General features: G+C 48.2%; 12 protein-coding genes across 12 annotated transcripts; 10 read left to right on the plus strand and 2 right to left on the minus strand.

Annotated features, from left to right (window-relative positions):
* Window positions 1–56: 56 nt before the first annotated feature.
* On the plus strand, window positions 57–1,269 carry RhiXN_01449 (uncharacterized protein; the record flags this gene model as incomplete). The annotated part of the gene is made up of 2 exons (XM_043321268.1): window positions 57–580; window positions 645–1,269. 2 exons carry the CDS (start codon window positions 57–59, stop codon window positions 1,267–1,269), a joined length of 1,149 nt encoding a protein of 382 aa, XP_043187091.1.
* Window positions 1,270–3,829: 2,560 nt separating this feature from the next.
* Window positions 3,830–5,852, plus strand: RhiXN_01450 (Lipase (class 3); the record flags this gene model as incomplete). The annotated part of the gene is made up of 6 exons (XM_043321269.1): window positions 3,830–4,008; window positions 4,046–4,062; window positions 4,117–4,415; window positions 4,484–4,657; window positions 5,560–5,696; window positions 5,750–5,852. The coding sequence occupies 6 exons, from the start codon at window positions 3,830–3,832 to the stop codon at window positions 5,850–5,852; spliced, it is 909 nt and encodes a 302-aa protein (XP_043187092.1).
* Window positions 5,853–6,900: 1,048 nt separating this feature from the next.
* Window positions 6,901–7,560, plus strand: RhiXN_01451 (uncharacterized protein; the record flags this gene model as incomplete). Its single annotated transcript, XM_043321270.1, has 1 exon — window positions 6,901–7,560. One exon carries the CDS (start codon window positions 6,901–6,903, stop codon window positions 7,558–7,560), a length of 660 nt encoding a protein of 219 aa, XP_043187093.1.
* Window positions 7,561–7,704: 144 nt separating this feature from the next.
* RhiXN_01452 (uncharacterized protein) lies at window positions 7,705–8,721 on the plus strand (the record flags this gene model as incomplete). Its single annotated transcript, XM_043321271.1, has 3 exons — window positions 7,705–8,089; window positions 8,146–8,472; window positions 8,531–8,721. 3 exons carry the CDS (start codon window positions 7,705–7,707, stop codon window positions 8,719–8,721), a joined length of 903 nt encoding a protein of 300 aa, XP_043187094.1.
* Window positions 8,722–9,297: 576 nt separating this feature from the next.
* RhiXN_01453 (DOPA 4,5-dioxygenase) lies at window positions 9,298–10,427 on the plus strand (the record flags this gene model as incomplete). The annotated part of the gene is made up of 5 exons (XM_043321272.1): window positions 9,298–9,368; window positions 9,436–9,449; window positions 9,520–9,666; window positions 10,225–10,258; window positions 10,307–10,427. The coding sequence occupies 5 exons, from the start codon at window positions 9,298–9,300 to the stop codon at window positions 10,425–10,427; spliced, it is 387 nt and encodes a 128-aa protein (XP_043187095.1).
* Window positions 10,428–10,789: 362 nt separating this feature from the next.
* On the minus strand, window positions 10,790–12,880 carry RhiXN_01454 (uncharacterized protein; the record flags this gene model as incomplete). The annotated part of the gene is made up of 11 exons (XM_043321273.1): window positions 10,790–10,980; window positions 11,036–11,144; window positions 11,211–11,332; window positions 11,387–11,467; window positions 11,525–11,611; window positions 11,705–11,896; window positions 11,954–12,100; window positions 12,161–12,232; window positions 12,286–12,402; window positions 12,461–12,790; window positions 12,838–12,880. The coding sequence occupies 11 exons, from the start codon at window positions 12,878–12,880 to the stop codon at window positions 10,790–10,792; spliced, it is 1,491 nt and encodes a 496-aa protein (XP_043187096.1).
* A 531-nt stretch (window positions 12,881–13,411) lies between these two features.
* RhiXN_01455 (Mitochondrial ribosomal subunit S27) lies at window positions 13,412–13,812 on the plus strand (the record flags this gene model as incomplete). The annotated part of the gene is made up of 2 exons (XM_043321274.1): window positions 13,412–13,727; window positions 13,778–13,812. The coding sequence occupies 2 exons, from the start codon at window positions 13,412–13,414 to the stop codon at window positions 13,810–13,812; spliced, it is 351 nt and encodes a 116-aa protein (XP_043187097.1).
* Window positions 13,813–15,000: 1,188 nt separating this feature from the next.
* Window positions 15,001–18,364, plus strand: RhiXN_01456 (mechanosensitive ion channel protein; the record flags this gene model as incomplete). Its single annotated transcript, XM_043321275.1, has 10 exons — window positions 15,001–15,052; window positions 15,107–15,504; window positions 15,567–16,191; window positions 16,255–16,293; window positions 16,990–17,007; window positions 17,066–17,385; window positions 17,448–18,042; window positions 18,092–18,139; window positions 18,216–18,262; window positions 18,311–18,364. 10 exons carry the CDS (start codon window positions 15,001–15,003, stop codon window positions 18,362–18,364), a joined length of 2,196 nt encoding a protein of 731 aa, XP_043187098.1.
* A 2,811-nt stretch (window positions 18,365–21,175) lies between these two features.
* Window positions 21,176–23,025, plus strand: RhiXN_01457 (uncharacterized protein; the record flags this gene model as incomplete). The annotated part of the gene is made up of 5 exons (XM_043321276.1): window positions 21,176–21,215; window positions 21,277–21,596; window positions 21,647–22,247; window positions 22,308–22,964; window positions 23,015–23,025. The coding sequence occupies 5 exons, from the start codon at window positions 21,176–21,178 to the stop codon at window positions 23,023–23,025; spliced, it is 1,629 nt and encodes a 542-aa protein (XP_043187099.1).
* A 398-nt stretch (window positions 23,026–23,423) lies between these two features.
* Window positions 23,424–24,004, plus strand: RhiXN_01458 (ATP synthase complex subunit h domain-containing protein; the record flags this gene model as incomplete). The annotated part of the gene is made up of 4 exons (XM_043321277.1): window positions 23,424–23,456; window positions 23,523–23,565; window positions 23,628–23,683; window positions 23,762–24,004. The coding sequence occupies 4 exons, from the start codon at window positions 23,424–23,426 to the stop codon at window positions 24,002–24,004; spliced, it is 375 nt and encodes a 124-aa protein (XP_043187100.1).
* Window positions 24,005–24,198: 194 nt separating this feature from the next.
* On the plus strand, window positions 24,199–25,081 carry RhiXN_01459 (3' exoribonuclease family domain-containing protein; the record flags this gene model as incomplete). The annotated part of the gene is made up of 4 exons (XM_043321278.1): window positions 24,199–24,298; window positions 24,360–24,473; window positions 24,536–24,921; window positions 24,971–25,081. The coding sequence occupies 4 exons, from the start codon at window positions 24,199–24,201 to the stop codon at window positions 25,079–25,081; spliced, it is 711 nt and encodes a 236-aa protein (XP_043187101.1).
* Window positions 25,082–25,206: 125 nt separating this feature from the next.
* Window positions 25,207–25,678, minus strand: RhiXN_01460 (vacuolar-sorting protein SNF7; the record flags this gene model as incomplete). Its single annotated transcript, XM_043321279.1, has 3 exons — window positions 25,207–25,404; window positions 25,454–25,568; window positions 25,626–25,678. The coding sequence occupies 3 exons, from the start codon at window positions 25,676–25,678 to the stop codon at window positions 25,207–25,209; spliced, it is 366 nt and encodes a 121-aa protein (XP_043187102.1).
* Window positions 25,679–25,680: the final 2 nt, after the last annotated feature.

Raw genomic sequence — 25,680 nt, forward strand, 5'->3', positions numbered from 1 at the left:
AAGCCACGTTCTAGTCTGAAAACGCGTGGTGCTTAAAGAGGCGCGGCTCCAGAGCCATGAACCGCATCAACCGACTCCCAACGAGTTATCTCACAGCACTTTTAGCGAACTACCCAGCCTTTTCGTGTGCTTTCGCCCTATCATCCACAGAATCCGCCACATTTGCTTCTGGTCCTCATCCCCCAGTTTCATTCAACATGTCTCTTGCTCAACAGCGCGGCTACTCTGCTACTCACTCCTCCAGCAAATACGGAGCCCCTTCGGTCACTCCCACTAGTCGCAGGCATGGTTCTGAACAGCGCCACCGCAGCGGGGCTGGAGGTCACAATATGCGCACTCTGAGCGTCACTCTTCCTCGCGATGTCTCGGCCAACTTCGACTTCTCTGTGCCATCGCACATGGCGACTCCGCCAGCGAGCCCCCCGCGCCATTCGAGTGGACGCAAGATCGAACTTCCCCTTGCTCTCCCAGATCCTGCTTTCCCTCCAGTCGATCCCGCAGGAATTGAGTCTCTCGATCCCGAACTTCGAGGTGTTCCCGTCGAGTACGTCGCTCACAAGCTCCGGAGCATTGGTCCTGAGTAAGTCATCGTGAAATTAACCGAACGCCACAATCATGTATGCTTAATATTTATGATCTGACAGGTTATTGAACGGGCTTGGATTTGTCACTCCACCCCAGACCGCCTACACCGCATCGAATATGCCTGCTTGGGTTGATGTACGCGTGAGCAGCCGGTTGCCCAGCATCGAATCCCTTCCGTCACACGTTCTCTGTGTCGTCAATCCTCAATCCAAGCAGCCTGGCCAACTTATCCCCGTTCATGCGCTCATTTACGCCACACAATGCTCCAACTTCCCCAGACTCACCCGGGCAACCCCACACGTTGATGCCGCATCTAAGTGCGCACGATTGGCCGTAGTACCACTCTATCTCCCCAGCCCTCAAACCTTCAATCTCCTCAACTCTTACCTCTACACCAAGCGCGCTGAGCGACTCCTTTCGACCCTCGCGCCTATCTCCTCCAGTGCACTTGCTTCGATTCCCGTCGGTCATCAAGGCGCTTCGAATACGCTCTCCGCTTTGGGCCGTGCGATGGCCGAGGCCTTCCCGCTCCCAAATTTGGTCGAGCACGCTGTAGTGGTACACGGTCTCTGGAGCAATGTCGTTACTCTCGGCATCGACGATGAAGTCCTCTGGTGGGCACTCGAGACCGCCTGGGGAATCATCACCACCGCTATCGCACTCGCATCCGGACAACAAATTTAGAGCTCTGATGCCTGTTATAGAGATGGGAGTGCCGGCGGCCTGGTGCTCTGCCTCGCGTACCCGTGAAAAAAAACTGACTCTTATTCGTACACTTCGATTCTTATTTCCTTGATCATACCCCCTGGCTGTTATCTTGTATAGGCCATCGAGGCCTTCCAAAGTGTAGTAGTGTCTATGTGTTGTATTTCGCTGTACTGAACCCTCCTAATTCGTGCTTTGTCTGTGCTAGTAGTGCATCAAAATTCAATGGAACCAACTTTTTTTTCTTAATTTTTTGCGTGATCTTGCGAAATCAACAAAATATTCTGAGTGCCTGTTTTGGTACCTGGATGCTCCCGGAGAGTCCCTATGCACTCACTACTGGTCCGATCGATTCGAATGCCTGTGTAGATCTAAACCCAACGTGTTATGAATTCACCTCGCGTGCGCAAATGATGTTGCACACCGGTATCATGATACGGCAGTGGCTCGGATGTCCCCTATATGCGCGCATACTCCCACCTGTACGTGGCGGCAAAAGGAAGATCCCGGTAGACTCTCTTCTCCTCAACTCTATATAGTTAATACAGTCCAAGGATGTGGAAATTGGGGGCAGATCCTCCAGAGATAGCCTGTTCCAACACGTTGTTTTCAACCGGAGTCGGGATTGGGGGTCGGATGAACCCACTCGTTAACGTCACTCGGGCAGTACGGTCTACTGGATCACGAGTAGCACGTACAACCCCATAGAATATGTGCGTCTAGATCCATGGAAATTTCTCAGGAGGGCGCATTCACTAGGGTAGTCATACGTCGATATTTTGGCTGGCCAATGTGGGAGTACTTCGGGAACAGAGCGACGCAAAACTGACCTTCTCTCACACAGCAAGGTCACGTCGGTCCGATATTTCTTTCATATATTCATGAGCACGGGTTGTGACGAGGCGGGAAGGGGGGAAGAGAGAAAACCAGGGTACTAGTCACAGCCCGAGGCATGGGACCTTACACACGTCCACCCATCATCCGTGTCGTTTCGATACTCACCCAGCGCATATAGCTCACTTTCGAGGTTGATTCTGCTCCCCTGAGCGGCTATTCCCCTCTTGGTGAGAGATAGGCACCCGATTGAATGGGGCGCTCTGAGTATGACGTTGGATCACTTGTGGTGCAGTCTTTCCAGACGATAATTAATATTATTTTTGTACTGATCGAACCGGGGTAGTGGTGTCGTCGCTGATTGATGGTTGATGAAGCGAATCCCTCGCCCAGGTAGCCGTGTTGCGGCGGTGCCGTATCAGGGAGCGCATCAAAGCGATAGGTTTGCCACCTTGGGGGTGTATCGATTCATTCAGTTTGAATTTAGGAGGCATATAGAACGTGCGTGCGGATTCGCCTTTGCACTCTGCAAGTTGCGCTCTTCTGCGGTGGTATGACCAAATCCTGGCAGCGCCTTCCATTTGCATTCGGGGTGGCTGAAATTCATGACTACAACGGTATAGTCCACTTTGGCCCGGCCGTTTCGATTTTGCGAACTTGTACGTACCTCGGAGGTAATGTCATCCCAGTGCTTGTGCTTCGTTTAACGGGATCCAATTCTACTACACCCCAATTATCGAACCCAGGGGTTGGCCCAGACGATCCAGACCACTCGGAAAACGGCTTGTCCCTGTTGGTAAAACAATAAGACGGACCAAATTGATGCCGCGTTCTGTGGGGATAGTTGCGCCCGTAAAGAGCGCAATAAGCTCGATGAGCGGAGACAAAACATGGGATGCTTTGTAGTTACAGTTAGGAGGTTGATTTTCGCTGTACGGTGTTTATCTTAACCCCACTTGCATGACTATGGGCGGATCGAGTCTCTAGAGATTTAGGGTAGTTAGTAGACAGCTGAAACTACCCATAATAGCTGTCCATGGTATCACGATGGCGGGATTATAACCCAACTATATTACGCGAATGGGAATACTACGTCTGTGAAGGGCACTGAAATATCCACATTATTTTGACTTGTTTCGTCCAACTCATAAAATTGACTGAAATGAAAACGTGATGAAGATAGCTCATAGATTGTGTTGATTGTTAGTCTTATTGACAGGTTACCTTGATGCATCAAAGACTATCAAAAGCCAGGATTAGGACCAGAGTAACCCGGCCACGAAGTGGCGCATTTGGTGGCAGTACAGCTCCAAACATATCCAAATTCGGCACTTCAGCTCTCCACACCACCACACCCGAATTGTGTCATTCCGGTCTAAACTTATTCTCGATTCGTATCATCATAGACGACAGACTCTAGCCTATTGACATCACGTATATATCCTTGGAATGCTTTCCAAGTCATTGCTTACTCTCCTTGTTTCGTTATCTATACCCACGACATCACTCGCCCGTGACGCTCAACTATTCACACTTCGCCATGTGCATCGAACCCATTCAGAATCCGGTCATATAAAATGGGCAGATGTCTCGCAGGACACAATAAGGGCCTCAGAAATTGGCGAGGAAACTCTTGATGGCTCGTCGACTCATACACATTCGTTACATGTACAGCGCATGAGCGTTCACCGACCAGTGTCTCAAGATGCTTTTCAAGCTGCTCGCGCACACTCTCGCAGGCGCCGGAAGGAAAATCTGTCCTTGGAAGATTTTCCCTCGATCGAGAATGGGGTCAAAGCTTAGGTTGGAACGAGATGACGTCGATGGACCTGCTATCGACAAACGCGAGACGGTCCTCGCGCTGGCCAAGATGACAAATAACGCGTACCTCTCTCCCGAAGAGTCTGGGTGGTATGACTAGGTGGCAACTGGACTGCGGTAAGTACTTCGTAGCAAAATGTGTCCACGTGGAAATGCTAATGAGCCGTAAAGGATCACAACATCGGTTGGGAGCCAGATGCGACGGGTTCCGTGGTCACGTATTTCTTTCTGCCGATAATGCCACTGCAATACTTTCTATCAAAGGGACCAGCGCTGGCCTGTTGGGTGGCGGTGGACCCACTGTACGCAAAGATAAGCTGAACGATAACCTAATGTTCAGCTGTTGTTGCGCCCATGTCGATTGGACTTGGTCGACTGTTTGTGGATGCTTCGGGGGAGGAAACAAATGTGACGAAGACTGTGTCGAGGATGCGCTGACGGATGAGAGCTTATTTTACCCTGTGGGAATTGTAAGTATAACCTACCACCCAATGCTCTTTTATTTTCCTAGGAGCGACCAGCTGAACTTGCGCGGTAGAATTTGTACAACAATCTCACATACATGTACCCTAACGCAAAGATATGGGTAATCGGCCACAGCCTAGGAGGTGCACTTGCCTCACTGATTGGCACGACCTTTGGTGCACCCACCGTAGCGTTCGAGGCACCTGGAGAACGCATGGCCGCTCAGAGACTTCATCTCCCCATGCCTGTGAGTTGTGTTCTTTTTCGCTCGGTCTACTGTTAGTATTGCAAGAATAGACTAGCCTAGCCTACTGGGATCTGGCCTACATGATAAATTCGGCGTGTTTTCTATCGAACACTCGACTGATTGCTCCTGAAACATTCTAGCCATCCACGCAGCACATTACTCATATCTATCACACCGCCGACCCAATAGCTATGGTAAGCTCATGGTTATACCATGTGGATATCGACTAATCCTGTCTAACTTTTGGTTGGTTTCTGCTGTTCTTGATCAACATGACTGGTTCTGATGTCACAACACGGATTTCATCATTGATGGGTGGGAATTGGTAGGGAACTTGCAATGGGATCACATCCTCATGTTATCTAGGGGGTTACGCTATGGAAAGCAGTGAGTGTTTTTACGTTCGTTATCCGTCTCTCAAGTGATCTGACTTTCGATCTTTACAACCTTCCGCCCTGTTCATCCATCAACCATGTGCTTGAATTATATTGTCTGGACGCTCCAAACCCATTTCAATTATCCTTTGGTTCTACTTGTGACGATCTGGAACTGGGTGTATGTCTATGAAACAACTTCTCTCGTGGCACATTGATCGCCTCTTGCATACACTCGGATTCTCACAATTTGCTGCGTTGTTGCAACGCATTGTATTCCATTCCGTTGGTCGGCTTGGGGAATCTCGCCAATTCATCGCCGCTGGGCATGTCGGGCTCTTCCTGCCCATGTTCAAACCCACTCCTCAATGTTCCTCGGACGACCGGATCCTTTCACTTTTGTCAACCTCACGCGACATTTGATTTCATTCGTCCGGCACACTAATCTACTGCGCCGTGCATCACCTTGCTTTGGACGGTGGTTGGGTCTTGCCTCAAACTACAACAAACAGGTGCCATCTTGGCCAGTCTATCATATACGATACTGTTACCGAACTTCACTGGTCGGCAGATATCCGAACTCATGGGATCGTAGTGGTTATCGAGCAACTGCTAGCCGCTGACTGGAGCGAACAAACCGGAAAGTCGAACAACAAGAAGGGATGGTGGGGCCGAAAGCCGCAAGCGCTCCTGCAATCGCCACTCATAGACGGTTAAGTGAAGACATTGGCACTTCGTTGGAGGATCGGTGGAAGTACCTACGCCGAAGCCAGAAGACGATTGCGTTGAATGCTACATATGGGAGTTTGGAGATTATATGAATGATACGATTCGGAAATGATGTCTGAGGTCCGAGAGCTTGATTATCTGTATTTTTATCATTCACTCTCCGTAACGGAGTAATTATAATGACACGCTATGACCGCAGCACTCGGTATCTTGTGCGATTATATGGCCGGCACAACAAAGTCTCTTGTTCCCGTTGCTTCCAGAAGGCTTTGGGGACTCGAGCGAAAGACTTTCCTGGTGACTTGTTTGTATGACTTGGTGTATGTGCTGGCAGGATCGGCATTCATAGCAGCGGCGCAGAGTGACCGGGGTGGTAAAAGTAAGAGCCACAAAGCACACAGTGTCATATTGGTTTGTCGCATAGCCCGTCGCCAGTCGCGCCGAGTACAGCCCGCATTGTCACGTGGGGCCATGATTTCTGCGCTCTCCCGCATTCAGACCTGCCGCCATGTATCTATCGGTCAACAAAACGAGCGTACACAGCCAGGTTTTATGATTACACAGATGGTCATTTGTAGCCACTCTTAACCCTTCCGCTTAGCTTGCCTTGTGAGTCATAGAGCAGCCTTCAGGTCCTTCCTCTTGTGGAATGTTCTCTGGTTCTTCCCGACAAGTGGCGGGTGGGAGCGCCCCGGGAAGGTCTCCTCGAGCATAAAAGGGCGCTCTCAGCAACCCAAGTACATCACACCTATCCCAGAGTCTATATCATACATTCCCTTGTCAAAGTCACCAGCACCAACCCGTTTCTCACGTGACTTCACCCGTACCTAACACCTAACAAAGGTCGGTACTCGGTGGCACCAGCGTGCTGATCTCTAAATGTTTGTGCCTAAGCTGATATCAACAGCCAGCAGTCCTTAAAGAGCTGTCGGATCGGATTAATTTCACCAAGAATTTGCTCTTTCGCACCCACTCACACGTCATAACGAGCGGCAAACGCGTTTCCACCGAATTTACGTATCACACGTTCGGGTAAATCTTTGAGCGTGAATTTTGTGCCAATATTAGTTCGTTGATAAATGACTTCGGTGAGTAACCTAATTCAATGAGTCTATGCCTGCTTGATCTGAAACAGCTATTATGGTTCTTAAGCACCATCATTGTTATACTCCAATAATCTACGGAGACCCCAACTCACCATATCCTCGTGTTCAAGATCACTATCCAACCCCGCATCCTAATACCCAGCGACACACCCCTTTGCCCTCAAACTCAACCTCGCGATTCTCCAGGCAGCCTTCACAGCGCTCAGAAAGGACCGTATATGCAAACACCCATGTCCCACCCGATCCAGCATTTACCCAGTGGAATGCCGCGGTCCCTGTGCCTCGAGGCCGACATGCCTTTTACAGCCCGGGGCAATCGATCTCAAGCTTGAGCTCACGTTCACGAGACTTGCCCCCCACTCACGCTCAGACTCTGGCTGCACGTAGGCCTCATGACCACCAGGAGGGATCGCAGCAAATGGGATTCGGGAAGTCAAGGAAGCTCAGGGGGATAAGCGCGGTTCGGAGCCAGCCTCGTGCCCGAGGTTTATATAACAACCCCCTCGATGCACCTAGGCCGGTTGAGCTTTACACGCACCCTCTAGGACAGGTTCCTGATAATCTATTTACTCGAGTCTCTACCTTTCCCCAGACCTACCAGCTACGCCCCTACGAGGACAGTCCACCGTTTGTCCCTCCCAAGTCCAGACTCCCGCACAAACTAGCTCGGGCTTGGAGAAGAATTTGGAACTGAGCCCGTAGTTTGGCACACCTATTTCGGATATAAACTATCAGCGCCGGGCGAGCCGCGCTATTACAGCATCGGCATACCTACCTACCTAGCATTAAGCCCCACGCACCTTATTCGACAATCGTCACCCCAGCCTACTCATACAAGATGGCCTTCTATCCTCGTTCGATGTTTCTTGACGATGCCGAAATTAATACCCATTCTGCTCGGACCATGCACCGCTCCCTCGACCGTTTCTCTCGCCGCAAGAGCCGGTCCGATATCTCTTCAGACTACGATAACGACCGTGTCGCGCTTGTGCACACCAAGTCGGACTTTTCTCGCCCGGATTATGTCGACGTTCGGCCGCCCATGGCGTTAGTCCGCTCCACCTCTGACTTTGACCCATACGACCGGCTGGGTCACCCCAATGTCGAAGCTGACGACGACTATCATTCGAAAGACTCGGATCGTGATCCTCGCAAATACCGCGTAGAATACGTTGACGATTTCCACAACCCCAAGCTACGCCGTCGCAAGTCATTTAAGCGCAGTAAGTTTTCACAGAGACCCTAACGAGGGTAGTATTAATATTATTTTGAATTTCAGTGTTCGAGGTGCCCACTGGCATCACAAATTTCTTTGACGGCTCTCGCGAGCGCGAGCGTCGGTACTTCAACTGCGGAGGCCGGTTCGCCCTTCATACCCTTTTGGATGCCCACGCCGTTCGTAACGGTGCCCCCCACGTCAAGTTTGATATTCTCCGCCCTAAGGACATCCGTGTGGTTGGTGACGGATACACCTACGACCCTCGAGTACTGGACGAACCTGCAACTTGCCCCGCCATCTCGAAGCTTCGCATCCTCGTTGCCGACTTGCCTTGGATCATCCGTGTCCAAAACCCTAACGGTGACCCTGCGCGACATTGCGGATGCCGTATGTGTATTTTTCCGAACTGAAATGAACCCTCGCGAATGGTCGATGCTCGATGGAGCACACAAGCAAGCAGCGCGGCGCGCATTTAGCATGCAAATCCACGGGGCGGTCGAAGGTGGCCTGCGGCGGTACGAATGCCTGGTCGACACGACAATGTTTATGGGTCTGGTGAAGAAGGATGCACTTGTCAAGCATGTAGCAGGTGAAGACGCAGTCGAGTGGACCTGGGTTATGCTTGGTCCCCGGTGATTTGACCTCGCAAGCCGTTTCTCGCAACGATCTCACTTGATTTACGTTTCGATTGACATACTTCACCCCCTCCCCCGCTTTCGTCACTTTGGGTCTTGCTCCGTACATGTGCGGTGATTGACATCCCTTTTTTGCGCTTCCCGCTTCTGGGAGGCGCTTAAGCATTTTCACGAATTGATACGTGCCTGCAACAAATCGGGCAGAAGGTCAGGCGGCTCCTACCATGGGACACTTGTTGTGCACGGTGACTAAAAGTAACAGGTTGCTTTTTCGTTCGCTAGTGGTCGAGTCGGTCTTGTATTACTTCTGACCCTGTACTTGTACTTGTATCCATTATTGGCTCAACTGTATAGTTAACGTTGTCATCGTTGAAATTCATGAAATTCGATTTTCTCCAAGCCCGCCTTGGGTTGGCTCACGAGCTGGCTTTGTCATCGTGGGGGGGGGGGTCACAAACACTTCGATGGCGTGAGCCATCGCTAATCGTACTGCCCGCGTGCCTTTCAAATGATGAATTGTTGATGCGTGTGGGGACATCGTAGACGGCAACCACAAGCAATCCAATACCGACTCCAAATGCAGATTACTATCAAGCAAGCCATCCAGCCGCCTACGGATGTAGAGCGCGTCTTGGAGGAAGAAATTCAGTGAGCGCGTATATTGAGCAGCCTCAATAAGCTTTCAGCCCTAATTTTGCGCACGAATATCATCCAGAGAATGGCACTTTCGTTAGTTTTTAGGGGTGGCACCAATTCGGGCTTATCGCAATTAGCCTAATTCCCTCGTTTATAATTTTAGATATTTACTTCCTGCAACGCAACGCTGCTCAACATGCTGCAGCGCTCGCGCTCCGTGATGCCATCTTACGCCTACGTCGTGATGGTGCTTTCGTAGCGGTCCCCCTGTACAGGGTAAACACTGCCCCGGTCGGCCCACATCCCGCTGGTAAGCTTCGTTGATCCATTCGAGTCCCACGCGCGACGGCACCGTGGCTAATTTGAATACATTCCGGTGTCCCTCCCCCCCCATGCATTACCACACGAAGGTTCGTATGAAATTTGGGTCCCAAGCGAGTCTTTTGTGTCGGTGTATTCCTACATCTGCCAGCACCGTGGAGATTTGAGGTCAGTCGGGCGACTTCCCCGTTTCTCTTGCCCGCTCGCGCTAAATTATTCCCATACCATACTGATGGCGCCGATCATTACGGTCTTTGACATATTAGTGTTCTCGTTCACCCGCTTACACGTGAAGAGGTAAGTCATGCAAGTTGTAATACAAAAAAAAAAGAGAAGACATATCGCTCATGCGCATGTATGGATGGCCGGAACCATTTGCGGATTGTTTTTGTAGCGAAAGTAAGTTTCCCAATTTGACCTATGGAGCCCGGCCCGTGCTCACCGAACACCATGCAGAGACCACGAGTATCGCCAAGCTTGGATGGGCCCTTCATTTCCACTTGATTTAGATACTTTGCCAATTAAGAGTGAAGAAATCCCTTTGCAGTACCCTTTGCTCAGTATGTCATTTTGATCGCCGGGTGAGCAAGTGAACAAATGCGCTGAATGTTATTTTCCTTTTGCTGTAGAGTTGGGATATTCGCGCATCATCACCGGCCGACCATTGAAGAACGCAAGGTTGCTGGGCGGAAGATCGAAGAGACGCTTCGTGGAGATAGGGAGGCTGCACCAGCTCCAACGGAAGGTTGATGACCTTGACTGAGTTTGCATTACACACCAATGCTTTGGATAGTTTTGTAATTACAAGAAGGTATGATATACATACACACGGGACTTGAGTCGAGAAAGAAAGCAAGGAAACACCGTAATACCACGAACATTGAAGACGAAATGAATGCAATTAGGGGAATTGACCAAAAGAGGTAACTTTCATCGTCCTCGACCCAATAAGTGACGAATGAAATGCACAGGAGAACAAAAGTGAGAGATGAAGTATGAATTTAGGAGCAAAAGGGAGGCAGTATAGTGTCCCAGACACTGCTGGCATCTAAAAACTAATATAAGAGATGTGTACTACGTGAAAGTTAGCCAGGTGTGGGTTCAAGTCATTTTCAATCAATCTTCATCTTTCTTGGGCCGTCGTTCACATCCAATACGAACGTTGCGGGCTGTGATCGCTCGAGACCATTCCCTACTCGTGCGTCTAGAAATGCGCGATCCTCGGTGAGACCTCCAAAGAATGTGTTCTTCATCAACCAATCGATACGTCTCAGACCTTCTCCCATGACCCCGCCCGGAGCGCCTTTTTTACAAGACGATCAATTTTCATACATCTCAAATTGCTAAAGAGGGCATACCTGGGTTAGTAGACCTGTTCCATTGGTATGCTTTAGTCATTGGACGTTTGAAGTCTATTGCGGCATCCCACTCGGAGCTGGACATGTGTCGTTGATGCTCGGTATATAGCTAAAAAAAAGACGAATAGGGATATGAGTATGGTGATACATCTCCAAAAATCGTCCCAAAATGTACCTTGTCGCAGACATCTCCAACCGTAACACCACTATCATTTGTGACCTCCATAAGCCAGGGATGTGCTCGGCATACAATACGTACTCGCTTCACGCGAGGAAAAGTAGCCATCGAAAAACGCCCTAGGTGCGTTCTAGTAAGAATAAAGTACAAATGTACAACAAAAACAAATTTACCGTTGGACCATGATTTAGTTGGAGGATCTGATGAGAGATGGATGGCAGATGGTGGAAATAACATATTGTACACTAAATGTTCTATTGGTAAAAACGTTAGGGTTGGTTGATTCAAGGTATGGGTTAACCATTGCTTACCTCCTCCACCAGGGGGGTGAAGCAAAGGGTGAAGCTCGACCTTGGGATTCAAAATTCCGAGTGTGAATGGGTCAAGTACCGGTGCGTCTGGGACGAGTTTGAATTCAAATAAGGCGATAGCGTAGATTTCAGTGAGTCAGCACGGTCCCTTGTTGCCAGTGACGTAGTTCGGTTCCTTACAATCTTTCCCGGGCTCCCAGCGCATGGGAGGCTGCTCGTCTTCCTTTGGGCGTACCAAACGTGTTGGAGCACGCACCACCATTCCCATATTATCTGATATCGCAGATGGGGGTCCAGCAGGAACTGCAGGCATGATGGGCATAGCAGGCATGGGGGGCATAATTTGAGGCGCAGGATACGCAAACGCAGGTCCTAAAGGTGCTATTTAGTCAAAACTTATGGGTTGAATTGATGTGCTGAAATACATACCATTCATACCATGATAGCCATAGGGATTATATGGTTGGTAACCACCATAAGGCGGATATCCAACCATATGAGGTGGACCAGGTGGGGCGCTGGCAGGGCCAGGTGCTGCAAGGTAGCCATATGGATTACTAAGGTGTGTATGCATTTCTAGTATTAAATTTCAGAGAATCAATTATAATTCGGTGGTTAGATTAGCAAAATACTAACGGGGCCGTTGTTGTCCACGCTCCGACGATTTTTTGCTCAAGCCCATTCCCATAGCGCCAGGAGGGAAATAGCCTAATGGTACACAATAAACGATAAATCAAAGTGGCAGCAATCGATCGACGTACTGTTAAACACTCCGCCTTGACTCAAAGCAGGTGCGCTAGAAGGGGGAGGAGGGTGACCTATAGCCGAGGGTGCAGCAAGAGCAAAACCAGGCCTGTGCATTCGGTAAGCTTGGGAGCCTGGGTCGCATAAGTACGGTTAATGCATGTTGAGAGCAGATGGTAACATAATACGCACTAGATGCAGAATAACCTGCCGTGCTATGCGGCGGACCTAAACTCAAGCTTGCTACGCCAGCTCCCAATCCGAACGGGTCGTCGGGTGGTGGTGTAACTGAGCTCGCACCAAGGGGGAGACCAACAGACGAAGCAGGCGGGCTATCGGGGGCAGGTGACTGGGGCGCTGTCGAGGGAGCAAGAGGAGGTGGAATGAATGGTTGTGGCGAATGATCAAACGGTGTTGTGCCAATGTAGGGCTTGGGAGTCCGGCCACCAGCGAACGAGTTCGGGATTTCGAACGACGGCGGGAAATCATCGTTGGCCTCTTTTATAAGCGATCGCCTGCGTTCTAGGGTGAAGCAAAAAAGGAATCGCGAGAAGTAAGACTCAAACAACCAAAAGTGTCTGATTCAAGACCTAGATCACGTTCGATGAGCATATGGAGTGGGAAGTTGGTCTGAACTCCGCAGCGTTGACTCACTATCTATTATCTGGATTTGACTCCAATGTCGCTTGAGCTGTGTTGTGTCCGAACCCGTTTCCCAAGGCGATAGTCTTCCGAGGCCAGAAATGATAGGAGGGCGGTGGGTCGATTCAAGCCGAGTATGGTAGATTCAAAATATGTGATTACGCATGGCCTCGAGGCGTGCGTTTCCTAACTAGGCAATAGCGCTGAAAATCTGATCGGAGCGATACCTCCAGTAACATATTCTTCCAGAGATATTTTCGGTGGACTAAAAGTGCATGCAGCATGTTATAAGTTCTTTGAAGCATATCATACAGTTCCACTGCTGTCTCGGACATGGCGATTATGTTCAAGTCGAAGATCCAATGCACTTGCCAGTTCCACATCAATTGTGGCTGTGTTAGATCGCAGGCCTCACAAGCGCTTTGATTACGCTAGCACATATGGAAACATTTACTGCAACTTACTCTCCCTACCATTAGACCTGGAAGTCAAGGTCTCACTATGGCCTCCGTAATAGCATCCCTAGTGGCTCCATCTAAAAGTCGAATCCAAGATCTGTTGCGGCTCCGGTGTTCAATTTTCGGCACCTCATACAATCCGACGTCGGTGCGAACCGGTGCCAAGTACTTGCGTGCACGACTCAAGGGGCCTTCTATGCTACGATACTACCCGGAAACTCTTTCCTTCAAGAAAATAAACGCCATGTTCCCGAAAGGAGATCTTGATCTCCCCGACTATGATGAATGGCAACGATTAATTGACGTTGGGAACCGTAAGGCTCGAGGAAAGGGCGCTCCGAAAAAGGCGAAAACGCCAGGTAGGTCGTGTTACCACGACCAGATACTATGGGACCTAACTTTTCACCAGCCGACAGTCGGAGATTGGCCAAGAAGCGCAAGTAACACCTGTAATATATCATCACGAAACTATTCGATTTCATTTTCTTTGGGTGACTGGATCTATATTGGCGCAATGTACTCATTGCTAAACGACTCGCCCTCGATCATTGCGTTAGGGTTATCAGGGAATAGCCATTGACGCCGTCCGCTTTTCTTTTGGGGTTAGTGCACACTTGAGCGCCATATATAGTCAACCACCCTGGCTCGTGAGTTAATGGTGGGGGTTTCGTGACAAGCCCAAATTCATGCGTTTTATTCGGGCCTAAGTACTAAAATAGCTTTCAATCGGTTGTGGTTACGGATGTTACGAGTCAAATTGGGAAGTGTCCGTACTTTCGACCTTTTTGATCCCAAGTTTACATTCCATCCCCCCACAAAGTGGGGGCTGCAGACATACCGTGAACGTGTTTATAATTATATGGTCACGCTTGCTGTGCGAACCTTTCACTATGCGATAGTTGACTCTATTAAACTCATAGGAACACGTTTACTTGGAACCAACCCAAGAACCAACTGACTCTCGGTTAGGTAGGCATAGCCGCCGATCGCGAAGAACGCTGTAGGACTGGAAAAGCGTGCATACACCAGTCTTCCTCCTTCCCCTCCCACACTATACAAAACACTCATCGTGTTTTTATGAAATCGGCCCACTCAAGTTTAGGCGACAAAGGTGAAACGCATAGGGCTCCTGCCTAAAAGAAATCTCTTCTGTAGCGCGCAAGGCACGCCCAAGCGTCTAAAGTCATGACCAAAAGGGTAACAACCAAAAGAGTTGCTCGCACTCGTGCACGGTAGATGGCTCGAGTTATGGTATATACTACCGAGTTCCAGTGTTTTTTCAGCAGTTATGGGCAGTATATTTATGCTTGTTCCGTACTTTTGTACTCGACGCATCGACAGAGTTAAAGTGTCCGACAGGGGGTGTGGTGATCAATAGCAACGATCTCAAAGCGCCAAACCGTCAACCTGTATTGACGCTTACCTGTTATAGGCTTGGGTTGATGTTGTACCTATTTGTGTACCTGCCACCGCTTCGGGCCCTGGATACACTGCACGGATGGGCGTCTGCGCTCAAAAAGCCACGACGAGGATGAGACCTGGTACATAACCCAACCTCACCCCCTCCCGCAGGATATTTAAGACTGGTCCTGGCGCCGCTTTCTGGTTAGATCTAATTCAAAGTTATACAGTATGTCTACTGGGAGTGATCAATGTCGTGTTCATATGGATGGAGAAATCCTGGGTGCGCATATAAAGATCAAATTATGGGGTTTATTCCATTAAAACAACTATTTAGACTTTGGGTTACGATACGCAGTATATGGAACCGCGTTGTTGACGTTAGGACTTGGCTGCATCTCTATGATCAACGTCAGTCGTGCGGTCACAAGAGAAGAGCAAGAAACCGCCAGTCCCGGCGGCATTAAAGCCGATGACGAGATGTACAGGAATATCCGGTCTCATAAGAAGATTGTTCGTCCTGTCAGTACCACTCTTAATTTGATGGGAGTGGCCATGGTTGGCGCAGCATTTATCTACCAATCCAACACCGTTCAATCACGAGTAGCACCCAAAATGCAACAAACCTCGGGTTCATCCAAGGGAGGGTCTTTCACTCTTTTTCACGCCTATACTCTGCTATCCTTACTGTGGCTTATTACTTTGGTTGGGATGATGATTCACGTACAAACATGGGTACGAAAATAAGAACTCCATCATACTGAGATAGAGTAATGTTTGACTATCGGTTTTGTTAGGTATTCAACGTCATTCGTCGCAGATCCGTGATCGACAAGGACAAGATGCGATTCATTAACTCTATATGGAACGGTACACATTGGTACCTTCTTCAAGTGGAATTGCTCGGAGTCTATGGATTCTATGTCTCGACAAACCGTGACAAGTTCCCTGAGCCACTTTGCAAGATTCCGGTTTTCAATGAACCCGGCTTCAGAATTTTCGCGAGGGTGGTATACGTCATCGCCATGATCCCTATCGTGAATGTATTAATATTATGCGGGCTTCTGGTCGGGACAGTCTGGGTCATGAGCTGGGTCGCCACACTTCTTCGAAACCATGACTCAAAGGGGCGGACCGTGTCTCCCATGGTGTTCAATTTCTTTTGGCTTTTTGTCTGTGGGATTATTGTCTTGGCTATCGGTGTCACAACCGAAATACTGCTTTTCGCCAACACCGATGGCCAGAGTGTTTGGTCCTTTGGTAGTTTACTAGCCCTTATCCTGTTGGTTGTACCGGCCGAAACATTCGTCGGAGAACTCTACTCTATGGTGGTCCCAGAAAAAGTACGATACAACTTCAGAACCACGCTTGGAACCTACAGTCGGCGATCATCACAGCATGGCTCGATTCATCACGTCCAAGGTATGGTTGCTTCCTATTGATTCCCATCAATGATCACTCAGTTCATCGTTTGTTTCAATTCAGACGAGAGCTTGTCTCAATATCGACCTTTGTGGTTGTCGAGTAAGTATCTGGGCAATTGTTCGCGGTGTTTGATGCTGATATCACTGCGACTGCTTGACAGTGCCGGAACCTGAAATACACGCATCGCGTTGACGGTAAGAGGCCAACCTATTAGTGAAAAATGAGAAAAAAAGGACGATGGACTTAAGAGTTGCACGCTTGGACGTTTTCTCGAATTTGGTTTCAGAAGAATTTTATGTTTGGTTACTGGGTGTGTTTTTACTAGGCTTGTCATTCATTTGTAGTTTATGGCTGTACTTTCGTATCATGTGCCACCAGAGATGTTGCGTACTATTCCAAAGCGGGCTCGAATAAAATGAGGATCCGCAGGCACACCAATCACCGCATGATATCGATCCTTATACCCTGGAGGCGTCTATCACCACAGGACGGTCTGGACACCCCGGCTGTGCACCTGCCAGCGCAATTGTATATACAGGCCATGGTCAATGGGGCGATGTTTTTAACCGTTTGATTTCAATTCCGCATAGCGGTTTTGCCTCTCGTTCAATCGCATTCACTGTGCCTTACAGTTGAAGCTAAGTAGAGGCCAGGACGCAGGCAGCCAGTCTCTCTAAGTTCTGTAGCGCATCTGACTCGACCGGAACATAGCACATAAAGAGCTGGCCAACTTCCTACTATTGCATCGATTGTATATCTCTTGGCTAAAGTTCATCCAAATGTCCTGTAATGCAGGCCATCCTGATGTAATTGGTATGTATAATGTGAGCGCGACAGCTGTTCCTTTAACCGACACGATCGAACATAACAGATCTTGGAACTCGACTCGCCATATACTCGTACGCGGGTTGTTCAGCAATCCTCGGTTTTCTGACCTTGTTGGGTACCGGCCAAAGGCGATACATACAAGAAGAAGAGGAAGCACAGGCTTATACTGACAAGGTTGTCAAACACATAAAAGATGTCAATTTTGCAGTGGCAACGTCAACACTAACTGGAATAGCGCTCATTATCGCTGCTCTCTTCCACCAGCATTATTTCCATACTTTAACCCTTTTTCACGCATATATCGTGCTCTTACTGTTATGGGTGATTACTCTCACTGGGATGTGGTTTGTTATTCATGCATGGGTAAGCATGTGGCTGCAACTCTCCGTTCTTTGGATTACTTAAACTGGGTATTTATTATGTAGGTATTCGACATTCTGACGAGGGACAAACGACGAATGAATACGTTCGGATTCTGGAAGCGCATAGTATACCAGTCTAAATGGTTCACTATCCAGTTTAGTCTAATGGGCGGTTACGGACTTTACGTCACAATTCGGCGTGGAGACTTTCAGCCATCAGACTGCGTCCCATGGGTCTTCAAACACCAACTCTTGAGTGCTTTTGTGTACGGCTTCGCTGCGTTTCCCATCCTGAACTCGTGCATGCTTTTCATCATCACGAGCCTTTTGGTTTGGATTGTTAGCGTTGTCGTAGCTTTGTGCTCCTATAGAGGGTGGAGGGGACAAGTGAACCCCGTCGTATTCTGCTTCTTCTGGCTACTGGAGTACACCTTGATCATAGGAGGTATAGTTCTCACCATCGAGCTGCAGCTGAGGGAAATCACAGAGGAAGAGTCTTTACCTTCACCCTTTGGGAGCACCTTGGCAATTGCTCTCGTTATAGTTCCATTGCAACTCGTATTAGAAAGAATTTGGCAAATGGTCTCGCATGATTACGAGACATCGCTAAGGCAAAACCGTCATTCTGGGATCGGGACGAATGAATCACAGCCATTCAGTAAGTAAAATTGTTGCATATGTGATAGGTGAGACTAACTCTACCCTAGTGCATGGCCAAGAATCAAATAGTGGAATAACGACAACTAGGTACACTCGTAAGTAATTACTAGACAAATACCGTAGGTTAGCTGCCTCACACAAGCGTACTGCTACTGTCGCAGACAACCAAAGGGTATCTTCAGGAAGCTACAATAGCTATGGAAGCAGGCCACCTCCCTGTACGTTCATATGGCCTCGCACCCTCCTTAATACTAACCAGAAGATAGATCATCGATGAACAAATGGGCGATCGTTTTAGCGGAGATCTATGGACTTTATGAATTTGAAACCGTTTATGTGGGATGAGGTTAACGTTATGTCCACACACACGATTGATTGTTCTAAACGTGGATGGAAGCCAACATTAGCTTCTTTTGGACTGTCTGGAGTACAGCAGCGATTATTTAATCTGATCATAGATCATTTCCATAAAGGAAGTTAACCACCAGTGAGATGTCCTGATCTACCTTGCATACTCGTTGGCGCTCCAGAGAGCTCCACTCCACAATGATCTCGAAGGGACTCTTTTGATGCGGCTTCAATCCCATCCTCATGGCATACCAGTAATAATATTCGTGAGCTAAGTAAATAACTTAGTAGTCGCCTCTGATTGAGGTTTGCTCTTTTTCAAGACTGCAGGATGACAATTTGCCGGTCCTCAAATGTGGTTGCTACTTGGCTTGGGCCAGAGTATAAATGAAACATAACTAGATTGCGCAAGCATGTATAGCTATATCTAACAACCCCTGGAGCTCTGGAGTCTCCTTTTCAATAAGTACAATCATAGTTACCCCGGCTACGATCATTCATCCAACTACCAAGGGCCTTAATTATGAAGCCACTCTTATTCGTAACGGCCCAATTTAATATATATGCATATTATGAATTCGAAATGGTGTACCCAACTCAGATAAATATAATCCACAAAATGCCAATAACTCGTCCACTGTTTTCCGTCTCGTTACGCACTGCCCGTTTTTACACCGACTTTCACCCCTCAATTAATAGCACATTGATATTAAGCTAGCATGCATGTGCGTAGTACAGCTTATAATTAGTATGTCTGATCATTACACCAATGGCCTGGTCTACCATTTACCGTGCTAGTAGCATATAGCTGACGTCCCCAAGTCTGTAACCACGGACATCTCGGAGCGCTGGTTGTTCAGTAATTCTTGACTCGCCAATTTTATTGAGTCTCGCGCTCTTGATAAAGGCGGTACACACTGCCAGTGAAGATTTACGCCGAAAGGACTTTTAGCCATATATATTAAATCGACTTGGCTGTGGTGGCCTCGGCGGCGCTTGTACTTCTTTTTCCCCCGACTCCAGACCGTTTGCCCCTTTCATAAGTGTATTAATGGGTACGCATGTATTGAATTTAAACGCTGTATCGCAATTATATGGCTTCAACTTATCCATGGCTCACATGGTGAATGCAACAATACAAATTACCAACCCGAAGAGCCATACTGGAGGCATATGGGGTCACATCAGCAGTCGCCCTGAGACTTTTGTCAAGATACACTCTTCAGCCAAGCGGATAATTAAACTTATGTAGGCGACTGCAGAACTTACAACTCCATTCTTCACGGAGATCTCCAGTTCCTCTCCAAGCCCATCTCAGAAACATTCAAATACCCCAGACTATTCAGCTTTGCCATGGTTCTAGCCCTCAACATGTGTATCCTTTCTAATCTTACCAACATCCTGGTCTAGATCATCGCTGTGGTTGTGATCGCGTGCTCACGTAGAGTGGAGCGTTCAAGTGGATTTGCTCATGCCCCAGTTCTAATTCTTGTGGCCGCCAGATTATTTCTCATCACAGGGAGCGAGTCTCCCTGCTGAGATGCAGGTACACGTGCGGGAAAACGCAGAAAAAGAGAACGCCCTGTCACCATATGGGAGAGCTTCGGCTATTGTCCCTGTGATGATTTTATTTGAGTTCTGTGAGGAAGAGATCTTCGAAGATTGTTGAACAACCAAGTGACGTAGCTAAATCCATGATATTGACCTGTCGCGCCCATCTACCGAATTGTGAAGTTTTACGAGTCACACAGGATTGCCAATACTTCTCAAGGGCATCACCGCAAACCCACCCGTGAGACAGCGAGCACAAGACATAATTATAAGTGCCCGCGCGGCAGGAGTACGCAAACATAGCTTGAGTTTCGTGGGTGGAGCGTCGCAAGCAAACCACGAGTGATTCAGGGAACGAGAGTAGCTACTGAAGTGGGCCCACCGACTTTTATGTTTACGTGCATTCGCAGCTTAACGGACATCAGCTCAATAACAGAGCAGTAGAAGCCTGCACACAATCAATAGAGCGGCGATTGCTGTTAACAGCGTGGGTCTGAAACACTACTATATGCGTGATGGGGCCTGAATTATGTCCATATATGCAGATAGTGGCTTGTAAGCTTGGACAAAAGCCGATTTGGGCGTTGTTTAAAGTCTGTTTTGTTTTTGGTTATGCGGGCTTCGCACGGGACCTGAGCTTACCTCAGGGTGCTCTCGGGCTCGTTGTGAAAGGCAATCATTTGACTTTGTTGTAGATCCTTTCCAAATAGAAAGATAGCGATTGATGAAAGATTCTGGCTGCCTCGTGTAGCCAACAACTCAATGAAGCCACGCCGCGTATTAGTAAAAGATATGTTGGCTTGGGATGATAAAATACCAACATCGCCCAAATTCAATAGACACAAACATACCCAACAAAGTCTAGTTCCCCTATCAGCACATCGCTCAAATTCAAACTACGCATACAATCTTCCTCGAGGAAGTCTAGGTTATGAACATGCCGCAAACATGCATGCTATATAGGTCTAATCGATTGTCGCGTATCCATTCCTCTCTATCCACTGTACCATGCAAATGTACTCAACTTGAAGAATTCGAATCATTGAACAGACTTGCTGAAACACTCATTATCTTTATCCAACTTTACGAACATTCATACATTTTCCATCTGCATCAAAGTCATTAACAACTCCCTAGATTTATCTTGAATTTTCATCGTAAGTCACTTGTTTCATCTTGAGGAAGTGGAGGATAGTGGAGCACCATGGGCTAACATACATGCCTCCACCCAGATGTCCGATACTTGCAAAGCTGCAAACCCCGACGTTATTGGTATGACTATCTCATACTACAAGTCGAATCAACTTCATCTAATGCCCTCTTACTTATGTAGACCTAGGCGCTCGAGTCGCCATCTATTCATATGCAGGGTGTTCCGCTCTGCTAGGTTTCTTGACTCTTATAGGCGCGAGCCAACGACGCCACATTATGGCCGAGGAAGATCAAGAAACATATACTGAAAAGGTTATTAAACATATCAACGAAGTCAACGAAGCTGTGGCTACATCAACACTCACTGGAATGGCACTCATTATCGCAGCATTGGTCCACCAACATTTATTTCATGGTCTCACACTCTTTCACGCTTATATTGTTTTGTGTTTGTTGTGGGTTGTTACACTCACGGGAATGTGGTTCATTATTCATGCTTGGGTAAGTTTCGGACCAGTTTCTTGATTGACCCGTTTTAACATGCGAAATAGGTATTCGATATTCTTCGGGCGAGGAAAAGGCGCATGGCCACTTTCTCGTTTTGGAAACGAATCATCGTCCAGTCCAAGTGGTTCACCCTTCAGTTCTGTGCTACTGGCGCCTATGGGCTCTATGTTACTACCCGACGCTCAGACTTTCTTCCGCCTGATTGTGTCCCTGGCGTGTTCTCGGACCAAGTATGGAGTATCTTCCTCTACAGCTTCGCGGCAATTCCAGTCCTGAATTCATGCATGCTCTTCGCTATTACCAGTGTCTTCGTCTGGCTTGCCTCGGTCCTAGTCACGATGTGCACCCGTAAGGGATGGAAGGGCGCCGTGGATCCCATCGTTTTCTGTATCTTTTGGCTACTGGAGTATATCATGCTATCAGTGGCCTTGATTGTCATGATCGAGATACAGCTCAAGGAGAACACGTTCAACGACGAAAATCAGTCCGCGTTTGGAAGTACCCTGGCTATGGCGTTGGTAATTGTTCCGCTCAAGGTTGTCGCAGTACGAATGTGGAAATTGTTGTATGGGGATGTTCCGCCCCCGCCCCCGACGCCTGCTCCGCCAAAGCACCTGGTGTTGATCCCGGCCCAGTCTGACGTCTGTGAGTATTTGGTATTATTATTGATGTATAGAGTATGGCTATCTTACCAATGTACGACAGCTCACCCGCCCAGGACGTACAACCCAAGAAACTACCCAAAGAATTACTCGAGGAACTACCCAAGCGATTATTCCAACGACTACTCCAATGACTACCCAAACGATTACTCCAAGGAATATTCAAGGGACTATCCAAAGGAGTATCCCAAGGAGTACGCCAAAGAGTATTCCAAAGAGTATTCCAAAGACCACCCGAGAGACTATTCGCACAGCCGCTCAAAGGATCGTTCAAAGGATCGATCGAGGGACCGTTCGAAAGATATGCCCAAATCACCCACGACACCTCCTCCTCCTTCTTCCCCCATACCTACGAGACCACCTATCACAAAGCCTCCGTCTTTCACCAACCCGCCTTCCACCCCAACAAAGCGCCCTGCCACGCCCGTAAAGTCTTCTGCACATGGGCACCCTTCCTCGCCCACAAAGCCACCCTCAAAGCCACCTTCGAGAGATTACTTGAAAGCCTACTCAAGGGATCCTTCGAGAATTTCGTCCAAGGAGTCCAAGGAGTCCCTTAGGCCGTGTCGTCAGAAAGAGCCCTCGAAAATTCCTTCCAAGGAGTCTCTGAGGCCTCCACAATATTACCCGAGAGATGTTATCAAGTCGCCTTCGAAGGAATCATTGAGAGAAGCTCGTCATAAGGAAAGGTACCTTAATGGTAAGTAAACCCTATGTAAGTCGATACTATACTAATCGAGGTGCACATAGCCCAAGTCTAGACTCTTGCTCACGAATGGACATATCCTTTTCGTTCGAAATCGACTGAATTAACTAAAATTGCAAGTGAAATGAATGACCATGAATGAATAAATGATCAATTTAGTTCAATTACCTTGTATATGTTTCGAGTTTGATACTTGGACAACGACTAGCTGGTTTATCTAAGTCTCCATATGTACCACATTCCGTGCTGGGTTGTACAATATATGTTATCTACTTGGGGTCCTTTGAAGTCGTCAGTTGTCCGGGTCGCAAAGTCAGATAGATATTCTACAAACTAAGCGCTATAAATACAGGACCAAACAAAGATCACGCCCCCGAAAGATATTCCCCTACCAAGATCCCGACAACGACTTGTAGACCGATTCATCTCTCAACCTAGATCCAATAGTCAAATATGTCTAGCATCGCTCGCCAAAGCTTCATGGCTGTAAGTGTGGGGCCCAAACACGAAAGCGATATGGATTATTGAGTGTGGGATTTTTTAACTTTCCAGTGCCGCCGTGCGCGATTCTCTACTAGCGCTGTTACACGAAAGGGTAAGTCTCGTTAATTTGGAGATAAATAATATTTTAATTTACATGTTTGTCCTCGCTTATAGACTTGGTGCAAGATCTATACCTTAGGGAGCTCAAGGCTTACAAGGCACCCGTCAAGGTATGCGCGAATTGTTTAACATCGTCTCTATATCATCAAGTAAATTTCCACATGCTTACACTCGGTACCTCTACGCAGGCTAAAGATGCTCACGTTGGAGTTGTCAAGTCCTACACGGCCCCCTCAGCCCCAACCGCTCCCTCGGCCCCCACCGACCTTGCCTCGGAGCTCTCCCGGTACGATGAAACAGAACCCACTCTTGCCGATGCTCCCGCCGCTTCTCCTTCCATTGCCGCACAGGCTCAGGGCGACGTCGGATCGGCAGATGCATTCTTGTCTTTCTTGGAGCAGGATGTTCCCAAGACCGAGGCCCACCACTAAAATGTTAGATGTCGGGTGTTAAAATACACACGCAGGGAGAAGTAATGAACTATTGATTGTCGGATGGGCTTGTCCATCGTAATTCTGTCCGCATATACAAAACATGAGAGTCGGCCTGAGTCGGGTGCAATCGGATTTGGATTTGATTACATAAGCACTCACCGGAAGCTCAAAATCCAACTGAATTTCTTGAGATGTCTCGACCAGACGGACGCGCAAATGATCAACTCAGAAGGATAGAAATTGAGCTCGGTGGACTTGCTCGTGTAGATGGAAGCGCACGTTTCAGCTTTGGTATGTTTAACCAATTACGGGGATAGCCCAGAATTAACTAAATGCACACACATTTGAGCAGGTAATTGCAGAGCACTCGCCTCGGTGACAGGCCCAATCGAAGTTCGACAACTGATCGAATTGCCTGATCGTGCAACATTTGAAGTGACCGTTAGACCTGTTGCTGGCGTACCTGGTACGTTTAGCCCTTTCGTACTCCGTTGTCTATTGACGTTCAACCACAACATATCTCTGTAGCCACCCCCGAGAAAGCCCTTGCTAAACACGTTCATGATGTCTTTCGTCCCACGCTACTCCTAACTCAACACCCCCGATCGCTCATTCAATTAACAATCCTCTCGCTTTCTCCTGCATCATCGAGCCCAAGCTATGCTGCAACGCACATCAACGCTGCAACTCTTGCCTTGTTGAACGCAGCAAGCGTACCCATGAAGGGCGTGGTGTGTGCCGTAGTCGTTGGGATATCAAAAACTGGAGACGTGGTATTGGACCCTGCTGACGATGGAGAATGCATTCGCGCTGGATGTTTTGCCCTTTTCTTTTCGGGAGCTGAGGCGCCCGAAGGAGATATTGTTTGGGCTGATTGGAGAGGTGCGACTTCGAAAGAAGAGGCAAGTGTACTCGTACCTAGGATAACATATGTACTGACGTATAATTTATATAACTTTACAGTATGAAAGTGCTGTAAGACTAGCTCGAACTGGAGCCAAGCAGGTTCTTGTCTCGATTCAAAGCTCGTTGCTCCGTCGAGGGAAAAGTGACTCTCAAATGGACTTGTCCTAGTGTCGAATATAGCTAAAATTCACAAATCAAACCCCGTTATCTGGCCTAGATATACTTAGTTACATTACAACAAATAACAGGAAAAAGGGATTAAAACATCTCATCTCAACATCAGCATAGGGTGATTACATTGCAAGAGCGGCCTGTAACTCTCTCAATTCGCGTTCCTCTGCATCTTCCTCCTCTGCTTTGGACCGCCCTGCAGAAACCGTGCTTGGACCAGCCGTAACGGCTGGTGTGTGCAACGGCGCGCGGTCCGCACCCATAAGTCGATCGTTGAGTTCCTCCTGCTCGAGTTCGGCCAACTGGTCCTTGAGCTCGTCCTGTGATGACGTCAGTTACAGTCACGGCCTAGTGTGTTGATGGACATACCTCGTCGATATCGACACCCATGTTGAGAGGATTGGAGATGGCCTCGGAGATTTCGTTGGTAAGCTCCATCTGCTCGCGGACCTTGTCCATCGTTGCATCTACCACGTCTATTGTACTGTACAAGCCGTACTTGTGAGTGACAGGATACAGACATGTTGTGAGATAAGCTTACAGATTTCCGTGTATATCGCGCAATGCCTGTGCTCCTTGCTTCATTGCAGCCATAG

Source organism: Rhizoctonia solani, chromosome 16, assembly GCF_016906535.1.
Source record: "Rhizoctonia solani chromosome 16, complete sequence".
In the NCBI taxonomy this organism is placed as follows: domain Eukaryota; kingdom Fungi; phylum Basidiomycota; class Agaricomycetes; order Cantharellales; family Ceratobasidiaceae; genus Rhizoctonia; species Rhizoctonia solani.